The 11,647-nt window shown below is 33.3% G+C and overlaps 1 protein-coding gene across 1 annotated transcript; it reads right to left on the bottom strand.

Moving 5' to 3' along the window:
* Positions 1-3,275: 3,275 nt before the first annotated feature.
* Positions 3,276-11,429, bottom strand: LOC105794549 (probable thimet oligopeptidase). The gene is made up of 20 exons (XM_012623780.2): positions 11,027-11,429; positions 10,814-10,935; positions 10,535-10,698; positions 10,199-10,289; positions 9,789-9,968; positions 9,127-9,207; positions 8,545-8,625; positions 7,667-7,759; positions 6,871-6,951; positions 6,624-6,786; positions 6,266-6,386; positions 6,105-6,177; positions 5,843-5,950; positions 5,590-5,687; positions 5,470-5,515; positions 5,063-5,159; positions 4,309-4,382; positions 4,106-4,210; positions 3,857-3,937; positions 3,276-3,708 (listed from the first exon to the last, which is right to left on the bottom strand). Exons 1-20 carry the CDS (start codon positions 11,181-11,183, stop codon positions 3,592-3,594), a joined length of 2,133 nt encoding a protein of 710 aa, XP_012479234.1. The 5' UTR covers positions 11,184-11,429; the 3' UTR covers positions 3,276-3,591.
* Positions 11,430-11,647: the final 218 nt, after the last annotated feature.

Here is an 11,647-nt window from a genome sequence, read left to right as displayed (position 1 = left end):
CATTGTCTCCGAGCTTAAGTATTTAAGGTCATGCGATAGTCTTTCTGAATACTTTTACGATTTCATCTTCTTCCCTAGATTTTCTCTGAAAAACTCTTTAAAAACTTAAGTTCAGAAAAACCCTCCTTGGAGTAAGGTTCGCAGTGATCAGTTAACTTATTCGTTAGTACCAGTTTACTAGTAATTTCTGATGAACCCTAGGTTATTCTTTAAGCCATTTACGTGATCTTTGTTCTGCATGTATGAGTGCTAAAATGGTGTATGAGGAAAGAAACTTCCTAATTCTGTATAAGTGTTGTTGATTTTTGCATGATCTGATATATTGAATTATCTTTATTTTAGCTCAAGAAAATAACGAATGTCCAAGTGATAAGGGCAAGGGACCTGCTTTATAGATTTGTGTTAGAGTTTCTAGTGAGTTCCTTCTTACTTCCATGTGTTGTAACTTCATTATTTTATACTTTATGTAGGGTAAGTGTTCTTCCTTTGTAAAGGATTAAAAGTTTGTGAGTGTGTAACAGAGGGAAGTTGTTGTGTAGGTAATGGTTATCTAAAGTTATCAGTCTAAGTGTAATCTGAACTATGATATGAAGTAAACATCATTTTTCATGATTAAACCAGCATCATCTGCTACTAATATGTAAGAAATGATATGATCTGATGTGTGAAGGAGGAGATACGAAGATATGTTTGTGTAGCCTCCAGTAGGGTAGATATATTGCAAACTAGATTGACAGATCACGATAAAAACATATTGTTCAATATGAAAATGTTATAAAGAGCTAAAGGGGAGAATGAATATGAATAAGTCTGAATGATATGCTTTTGATTCTGAATTCTGTGTACGTGGCTCACATGAAGTTGGATTTGTTTGAGTTAAGTTGGTGTTCAATATATGCCCAGGTTGAGAGTTGGCATATTGAGTCTGTTTGTGTTCTGTATACGCCAGGAGGCGTACTCTGTGTGATATGTATATGATATTCAGAAGAGTCTTAAGTAATGAATTGAATTATTTTTCTTTGGAACATACTAAGTTCATATGAACTTACTCTGTTATACTTTAACCTTCTCAAGATTTTCTGGTTGAAGGAAGTTTGATCAAGGACTATGCTAGAGAGTTGTTTAGGCTGTGAGATGTTTACTTTGTGTCTGTATCATGCATGCTTTAAGGGGGTGGCACATAGATATATTTTGAAAATCATGTGTACATAAAATTTTTTGTTTATTAATAATTTGTTTTAACGAAACTTACATAAAGTATTAACATCTGAGTTTAAGCTAATGTATTTAATTACCGAAGTTGTCATATTTAAATTTATACGCCATATGTCTTGGATATTATTACAAACTGATAATGTTCTTTTACTTTAATAGAATAACAATTAAAATATGTATTATAACTATAACCTTTTAATTATTATTTGAAGTTTCTGCCGTAGAGATTTTAAGTCTAACTATTTTTAAGTAGTGACGCACTATTCTTGAATACTATTATAGGGTCAGGTTTGGTGTGTTACAAACCAAACCTTGATGATTTGATAAGAGATAACATGCTACTTGTTGGGGGTTGTAAAATTTTAAATAAATCATAAAATATTGAAAAACTATCATGGTAGAAGTATAATTTCATATATATCAGCATAGTTGGAATATTTAGAGATTCAACTTCATAATAAGATGAGGACAAACATTCAAGTGGATATTTTTGTGGTGAAAATCTCATAAAAAAATTGTCTTTCCTTTTTCCGATAAGATAAATGTATGAAAAAATATTAGCTCTATAACTATTTTGTTGAGGAAACCATAGTTCTCATCGATAATGAGAGATGATTTTTTATATTTTTATAAAGACAATGGTGAAAATGGAAGAACAATAAATAATCAAAAGTGAAATAAAATTATCACTCAAAAATAACTCAAAGAATAGTTACATGTATGTGTCACGGGCTGTGGATCAAAACCCATAACGAATGCGCACAGAACATACCATAGAGGTCAACTGATGAAATGAGGCTCAATCGACTTATTTGAACTAGTTCACCTCTGGAATATATGGAGAAGCTCATCTACTTGAAGCATTGGTGGCCTAATAAAACACTCTAGTAAAACTAGAGTTACCATAGTAAATAGTGTAAATCTTAAAGGGATAAAATTGTGTAGAGTTTAAATCTCTTAAGACTCTCATCTTGTAGATAGGCACTAATCGCTGCTGTTGATGTAATTTGATTTGTAACATTGGATTTTCGAGAACTCAACTATAAATAGAGGTCTTCCTCCTCATTTGTAATTATCCCATTGGATCTGTACTATTCTGACTTTTCAATTCTCTCGTTGCTCTTTTGCTTTTAAGTTGCTTCCGCTATATTTTTTGATGATTTAGAGAAATTTCGGAAGAATTCTCACTTTTCGAGTGTTAGGCTGACTTAGGTAAATTTAAAATAAAGAATTTGCTTGAGGTCGCACGGTTTGTGAGACTATAGTTCCCTCATGACATATGTGTATGAGTATGTATATATATAATTGATCGTTTGTAACTTCTATGAAATTAAATGTTATCAAAAATAACTTTCAAATGAAAAAAATAAAAAAGTAACTTTCAAATAATAATAATAAATAAAGCCTAATATTAAATTAAAATGTAACAATAATATTAATGCATATAAATAATTTGTAATGTCTATGAATTTTAAAATCATAAAATATAAATTAATTTTGAATTATACATAATTAATTAAAATTTTAATAAAATACAAATAGATTTATTTATACATAAAAGAATATATATAATAAAAATTAAAATTTATAAATAAACTTTTTGTTTTTGTTTTTGTTTTTGCATGCATTATAAGACTAAAATGACTAATACATAATTAACTTAAAAGAAAAAAATTAATTACATATGAGTAGATTTATTTATAAATTAAATAATAATTGAAATATAATAATATTTAAATTATTATTTATCAAAAACTAATTAATTTTTTTTCAAAATTTCTAAATAACTTTCCAATATCCAAATTATCCTTATTAATTTTTGTACCATTTAAAACACCCTTATTAACCCCTATAAACATCAAATAAAGTGTAGTATTTGGATGTGTCATTGTTATACGGCAAAATTTTTATTTCTTATTCTGCTCAATTAATTATTTCAATATATAATCTTTGAATTGATAGGATTTTTACTTCTTGAATTAAAAATAAAATAGAATGATTGTAATATGAAGTGATTCAAAAAACTATTTTTATTATTTAAAACATAAACAATAATATCATTAACTGCAACTTAAAACTAATGTATATATAATAAAATCCTTTTAATCGAAAAGAGTGCTGAACACCACAAAATTCCTACAACATCACCCACCCACGCACTGAATTCAAACTTACTCATCAGGGTATAGATAGTTTAATAGACATCGAATTATCAAAACCCTAACCGCATCTCACAACCATTTTCAACCAAAACAACACAACTTTTTATGTACAAGCAGAAGAAATGCTGATCATAACTAGGCCAAGATAGCTCTATGCGGATTCCTATCTTGCAGTGTAAAAGGACGAGGTATCAAGATGAATTACCCAAAACTTTCAGTGCCACAAACTGCATTCAATTTTGTTGTCGATAAATGTCTGAATTGATGGTTCTCTTCCAAGAAAATCAGACAGGATTTCAATTGGATCCTTAGCTCCTCCGGGTGCCAATACCTACCAAGAAGTCAAATACTAACATATGACCACGTACATGATAGAAATGAGACTTAGATTTCAATATTTCTGTAACGGCTTGGAAACGAAGAAAAGGGAAAGTTTCAAAAACAATAAACAGCATGGTGACATATAAGGTAGTTAGTACCTTGGTCCTAAACTGCATACCAACATGCTGGTTCAGAAGCCCATCTTGAAACTTTGACGTAAAAATATCAGCTGCAAATACCTATACATTTGAAGCATAGAAATGGTAGCCGTATCACTCAGAAAGAGATCATCCATGATAAATAGTAACAATTATACTGCAAACCCCATAAAGTTTACTGTAATCTACAATCTTATCTAGACAATAAAATAAAAGCACGCAAGAACGATAGGGTTGAAACAAACAAACCTCACTCCAAATACGGCTGTAACAAGCAGCTTCATAACCGATAGCACAACGTGGGAAGCATGAAGCTGGATTAGTTCCTTCTAACATTGGCAATCCCACCATTACCTACAATGGCCAAAAGACGGAGGGGAAAAATAGAATGATGTCATTGCTCTCCTCCTAAAAGCACAAAGTACGAAGCAAGAACGGGAAAATTTACTTACCTTTGGATGAAGATGTTTGAATAACTCAAAAATGTCAACGTTTTCAGCAGAATGTATAATTTGATCAAAAAGACCTGACAGTCAAAAATATCTTTAGAGCTTATCTGAAGAGAGAGGCATAGAATTTTGAATTACAGCAGAAAACAGTCCATCTATGTTGAGGTGCTAAATTAAAAAGTGTCTTTTTCTTGTAAACTAAATTCCTCGATCTCGACTAAATATAAGACAGCTTCACTCAAGATATTTAACCGATCAATATAAAGCACCAAAATACACATTACTAACTCAAAATGGAAGCAAACTTGTTTATGTTGCAATAACAGGCACAAAGCATTTATAATCATGCCGAAGTAAGCAGTGTGGGCAAGAACCAACAACCATGAAGAACAATTGCCCAACATGCCTGGGCGTAATACTCATGCTACCTAGAACAAAAAGAAACCATGATAAAGTACTGACTATTCTTATTATGAATTCTAATAACTCATATGATCCTATGTCGCAATAAATACCCTATTGAATTTGGAAACCCTCTCGCCTCTTAAAGTTTTCTTCATGTTTTATCAAACTGTAGAACTGTCAATTCTGGTTAAACTTAAAGAGAAAGACATCACATACCTGGATCTAATTCCAAAAACTTACCAAATGGGAAATGAAATGACTAACAGATAATAACGGATTTTTGAGTATCAAGGTCTCAACAGATTTCAGTAAAATTGAAATTTCTTGATTGATGACGAAGTAAGAGGCTTACAATAAAGAACTTCTTGCTTCAATTTAAGAGCCGAAAAGGAATAACGCCATCTTTTAAGTGATTTACATATTTCATCCTTAATGGGCATTGTAATATCCTGAAAATGATCATATCATAGAGATAATTTCAAGTAATTAGTTGCCTTTTAGATATTTGAAACACCATCCACCCATCTCAAAAAAAAAAAAGGCCCCAGAGAGACTGTGCACCATGTCTTCAAAAACCACAACATTCCTTTCCCAATCCACCCAGAATATAATTGCATAAAACACATAGATGAACACCCCAAAATACAGAACCAAGCTCCAGCCAATTCATATACAAATGAATATCTGGCAGTAAGACATACAGATGCACAAATACATATGTAGAAAGTATGCATATACAGAATCTGTCAAAATGTATACCTGATGGAAACCAGATATTAACTTCAATGAGAAGCTCTCATAGCACCTATATGTAAAAAACCATTATCAAGGAGTCTAGTAAGTCCAAAGGAAAAAGAAATAGTAGGATCTACAACCTACCAATTTTCAAGAACCTTAGCAGGGATCTCCACAAAGTCAGGATCAACACGCAACCCAGAAAATCTAGCAAACGATGCACGGTTGCATAGATGTTGAACCTATATCCCCATAGAGAGTGAAATCCATATTATCTTCCTAAAACATCGAACTAAAATAACAATCTACTTTCTACTACAAAAACATTATTATGAGCCAATGTAATGCACCAATCATAAACGATAAAGCCAAGAAAATAATTTAGAGTTGAACATACCACATGGCCAAACTCATGCAAAAGACTGACCACTTCCGTGAATCTTAGCAAACTCGGAATGCCACCAATGTCAGTCTGCAATTGAGAAATTAGCAATGCCAGTGGAACCTGAGACAGAATAACTAATATGAGTCACTGATTTTTAAGAGCAGAGCATATCTTAGTAACATTTAAGCAAATTTATTCTACTCAGGTGCTCAAAGAAGATGCTAAGATAAAATAGTATAAATATTAAGCATGATCATTATGTTATATCAATCACCTGTCGTGCACCATTGAACGCTACCGAGCCATTTTGAAGTGCAACCACACAAGTCTGACCATATTTCCCTTCCCTGTTCCACAATGATAGCCCAATTTTCTCTAACTAGAGCAAGCAAAGCAGAGAAAAATAAAGAAGAAAACTCAAAGTAATATGTGAACCTCTTGTACATGTCGAGGTAGAAATAACCCAAAAGTTCACCAGAACTCAAGTCAAAAACAGAAAACATTCGAACATCACTGTGCCAGGCATCAGCATCTGCAATTTCCTCAAACCTTAAACCTGCAGGTAAAGGACAGCGTGTATGATACATACAAGACATAGAGATAAGCATTTTCCGTGACTATGAAGTCATTTGAATGGAGTTGGGTAGGATTTCCACCACACTGATGCAGTCAATTTCATCACTGGACACTCAGGGTTCCAGTGCCATTTTGCTGCATCACTGCAACAGGAATCCTCCCACCACTCATCCACATGCAGCCTGCATAAGCCATATACGTGCATGTAATGACTTACCAAAAAGATCCTGAAATATTTTGAAAATTCCAGATAGAACCAAATTGACAGGAAAGTACTGTTTCAGAGCTCCAAGGTCCAGATCAAATTCCTGTTGCTCAACCTTCTTTACATAGTACAGGAGATCTTCAACTCCAAATGGAAGCTCTCCTTCATCTTGCTTCTGATGACAAAACAAAGCAAATAAAACATTTATTTGAAAGGGAAAAAAATAAAAGGAATCAGAATATGGAGATTATGTTCTGACCTTTAACTCTTTCAACATAGCCAGCTCTTTATTGGCTAAGTCTGATAAACTGGAAGAAATGTCCTCTAAGAATTCCAATACCTGGACACATTCACAAAGTCCTAAGAAGCAAATATTACATTCATTAATGAAGCATTGAAAAGTAATACAAAACCTAGATGCATCTTTAAAATGAACTTCATAACATGAAGCATTGAAAAGTAATACAAAACCTAGATGCATCTTTAAAATAAACTTCATAACAGTGTTCTATAAGATAGCTATATTCCATAAAGCACAATCCAAAACTTCATTCTTTTCTATGTTTCCTAATGTCGTCTATTTCAAATGTCACAACAAAATGATTTTCTGCTTATGTAAAGCTAGTTTTGCATGGTTTGGTCATATCACTCAGGAAATGAATCATTAAGATCATAATCATTTCAGGCGTCATTGTATAAAACAGCACATTCCTTAGGACAGATGACAGGCGAGGAGGTAGCCAGAAAAATTCTGATTAAATTTCAGGAGGAAACATTGCATCTGGATTAACCATGTCAACAAAAAAGAGATCTAACTAGACTAGGCCAACAAAAAGTTTGTTGTGGTAAAAAACTGAAAAGGAAGAGAGAGGGAGAGGAAGAGGAAGAGGAAGAGACATGGCAAGATTTCAGTCAGATTACTAAAATTCAATAAAAAATGAACGATTTACTTTTATTTTTTTAAAACACTAAGGTCAAAGCCGAAAGACATGGAAATTGCATATATTATTCATGCAGCAAATAAACAACAAATATTCCCAGAAAATAAATCAGACCTTCGAGGGCGTCTTAGCCATTCTAGGATTCAAAGCATATTCTGCATAGTTTGAATAGCCAAGTAATCGAGCAAATTTGTGACGAGCTTGAACCTATATCACAAAAGAAAAGTTAACTTATTGGTCTTTTATACTCAATGCAAACTCAAGGCTATAATGAAACTTCGTATTGGGGTCCACATCTAGGGACATTGCAGCAATGGGCACTCAAGAAAGAATGAATGAATTAATATAACTATGCTAAAGTTGCTGATAAGTTAAAACTGTTGAAAACGAAGAATTTGTCACCACTTACTAGAACAGCCATTACATTTTAATTTATAAGTTTTAGGTGCTACCAACATGGTATTATGGTAAATATGATATTCTTAATAAAAACTTAAATCATAGAAACTCCCATGTCAATATGTTCATCCTACACTTTTCCCACTTTTTCTGGTAAAATGAGATTTGGCTACACAATGGTAGGTACCCTCTCCCATCCCATAAATCCTAATTCCTACCCTGCCACCTACAAGGTGAAGCCTGGAGCTTTAACTTCCATAGCATCACCTTGAAGACAGTATTGCCTCTAATGTGGCATAAATTGCAAAAGTAAAATGAATGGAAGATAATAAATATACAAATTGATAGTGTAATAAAATCGCCGCCCGCCTAGTTAAGGGGGGTTTTAAAGACCTAAATGTCAAAATGATACACTGAAAGGAGATTTAGTAGCTTATGCCAATACAAAATACTAGTAATGTCAGACCAACAAAGTAAAAGGGTGTCAATGAAAATGCAGCCCTTGGTCTGGATTTGGACCATCATTTCATTCCAAGTAAACATCATCTCAAAGAAACATAGAGAAGGGGCCCAAGGGAGAATGAAATATATACCAAATCTTCCAAGACAGAGAGATTGGCTTTTCCACATCTCTTTCCATATGCCATAGCTACTAACCTTCTTGTCTTTCCTATCTGCAAAGGCTCAGAATGTAAATAGGAAACTCCACAATAGTCATTCTCATATTTCAGTGTTCAGACAATACTGAAGTAATACAAATAAAAAACTTCATTAGATTTCAAGTCTAAAGCCATAGTGACAAATATGGGATCAAGTTGATCTTAACTTTCAGAAAAGGTTGAGTTGATGTTGCATGATATCAACATGCAAGGCCATGCATTTGTCAAATATTAATTGTGGCAGTGGTAATGTCCACTTAATTGAAAATATGCTGGATTTCGTTGTCATGCTATTCTTGCAATATCAGAAATATTTTAAAAGCCAGTACATAAGAAAATTAATCAGGACTCCTTAACCATTCTGCAATTCAAGTACGTAATCGATCTCTGAAAATATTGTAATATTAATTCACCTTGTCAGTTTGTGCAAAAACTTTTTCCAAACAGCAAGGGCACAGCCATTATCAACATATTGCCTCTTGCCAGCTGAAAATTAATCAACTTCAATAATCATACCTTGCATAGCTCCAACACTGCTGCCACATGATGACTTTTCAATGTGACTCTGAACATCCCATTCTCTGCTTTTTCTAAAGTCTGCAAAAGAAACAGTAAAACAAAATTTATTACTATATTATAAACTGAGTCATTCAAAAAACTCTATCATGAGGTATTAAAATTTTGAATTCATAGAGTCTCTTTCGGGTAAGGAATAGCAGCAATATTTATGAATAGGTCAGTTTCCAAAATGGTAGATACTTGCTCCTTGGGCTTCTCTGATGCTTCTACGATGCAGTACAAATGCATTATATTCGGCAATTTTCACTTTAGATATTTGAAATCATCATTTAGGCATATTTATTTTATATCCCCAACATGCATTGCCAAATATCAAAACTGAAATTATTTACAAATGTAATTGATTCATGTGATCAGTTAACCATCATTTCTGCAGAATGTTGAAGTTCAACAACTTAAGCATGAAATAAAAAGGGTATGTAATTAATTTACCATCAGAGGAAATCTATGACCAGCAGACCAGCAAAAAATCAAATGTAGAAAACTAATTGAGATCAGAACTTTTTGTTCAAATGAGACAAATGTCGAGTCCAAATTTTCCATATATAAACTAATAAAGTGAGCACAGGAGAGGAAATTAAATATAGAAAATGTAGAACCTTGAGAAACTCTGCTGGTAGTCCGGCTAGCTCATTCTCATGGAACAAAACAGAAGTGCCATCATCATTCAAATTCTGAACATATTGAAAGCTGAGCTCATCAATTTGAGCTCTCAAGCGTTGCACTTCTTCTCTTTTTGTTGCTGTAAGATTCAATCCATTCCGTTCAAATTCTTTCATCTGTCACTGGTCAGAAAGGAGTCAACACTATGACTGAACAACTAAACTTGTATTCAAAACAATGAAACATTTGTGCTCTTGAGCATGGTACATTACAATATATAACCTCATCTGGCCGTTCTTTCGGTATAAAACTTACTTTACCATTTTACTTTGTAGCCAACAATATTTGAAAATCCCATGTCATAAGATGGGTAACAAACATGAGAAAGCGGAAATATTTCCCTTACCAAGCAATGAACATAGTGTCTTGCTTCTGGGCCCATCCACTCCCCTTTTGCAGCAAAAGCTTTGACAACACAGTATACATCTTCGCGTTTACTGATCAGCGCCCCAATTAAACAGTAAAAATGTTAGATTTGATTCTCGGTAAACAACTGAACAGTAGAATTTTCATATACACAACTACTAGAATTCCCATATCTACAACTACTTACAAAGGCATACTAGGTTTAATTAGAAAAATAGTCTAGGTTCAAAAAGAGCATTACCAACTAGATGAAACAATCTAAACATATAATGTTATTACTTGATTCTGATATAAGTCATAAACAAGTGAAATAAACCTGCAGGAAGATATATGGGCATCTATTTTCTTCTCGGCTTCAGCGCTAGCTTTACGCACTTTATCTGAAGTAGAGACCAACTTAGGAACCACACATGATTGCACCAATGGAAACTGTTGAGCCTCCAATTCCGCCAGCGGTGAAATAACATTCTTATATGTAACCTGACCGTTTTTTTAAAAAAGTGATAAACATATATGAATTTCGAATTCTTATAAATGTAAAAATAGTCAAAAAGAGCATAGAGGGAAAAATTGAAGATACTGAAACTATGAAAACCTTATCAAGCGGTACTGAAGCAACGGCGTCATGAACTTCCTTTGATTTTGCTATGATTCGGTCAGCTAATTTTAGAATCTCACTCGCCGACAAATTTACTCGGAAATTACATCCCGGAAGATCTAAAATTAATATATATATCCTTTAATTACTATTTGTAAACGAGAAACAAGCAAGTAAAAGATAAATTGAGAAAAAGAAAAAGAAAATGACCTTTTCTCTTGGAGTTTCGTCGTTTGTTGATAGCGGTGATAGCAAGACTAACAGCGAGTGTGAGAAGAGCGGCAGCTCCGGTGAGTGGTATGATGTTACTTCCTTTCTTCAGTTTGCTGCTGCTCAGTTTTTTCTCACTGTTCCCTTCACTTTCCATTGCCTCTTGAATTTTATTCTCCTTGGCTGTTTCGTTTAATTTTCTTTGGAGCCAAACACCAACTAAGGAGAGGTTAGATTGGGAGGGAAATTTCCCGTCATTCAGGGAGCGGAAACAAAATAAATAAATTGATGAAATTAAAACGGAAATACAAAATTGGGATTTTCGAATTTTTTTAGTTCTTTAAATCGGAACCGCGCAATGAGGAGAGATTATCGCTTTCGATTTTTTAAAATTGCTACAAAATGAAATGCGAGTATTGGTAGAACCGTAGATCTATCGTTTTCGATCGTTATGTTTCGCGATAAAGGCCGGCCCCCCTACAGAAATTGTGGCCCTAGATCTTGTCAGATTGCATCTGATTTGGGGAACTATACGGGTTTAAAACAAGCTTGGCCTTATAGGATATAAACCCGGTCCTGACCATTTAATTATGGGCAAAAATTATAAAGTTACATTAAAAT

This window comes from Gossypium raimondii, chromosome 3 (genome assembly GCF_025698545.1).
Source record: "Gossypium raimondii isolate GPD5lz chromosome 3, ASM2569854v1, whole genome shotgun sequence".
NCBI lineage: Eukaryota > Viridiplantae > Streptophyta > Magnoliopsida > Malvales > Malvaceae > Gossypium > Gossypium raimondii.
The sequence above is the reverse complement of the archived record's forward strand: the minus strand, read 5'-3'. Positions and strand labels throughout refer to the sequence as shown.

Excerpts from the sequence above, each read along its gene's own strand:
- LOC105794549 (XM_012623780.2), bottom strand. The coding sequence starts at position 11,183 with ATGGAAAGTGAAGGGAACAGTGAGAAAAAACTGAGCAGCAGCAAACTG. Across the intron at positions 9,208-9,788 it reads TACCAGCAGAGTTTCTCAAG|ACTTTAGAAAAAGCAGAGAA; the intron begins GTTCTACATTTT and ends TTTCTTTTGCAG. Across the intron at positions 4,383-5,062 it reads GAAGCAAGAAGTTCTTTATT|GTCTTTTTGATCAAATTATA; the intron begins GTAAGCCTCTTA and ends TTTGACTGTCAG.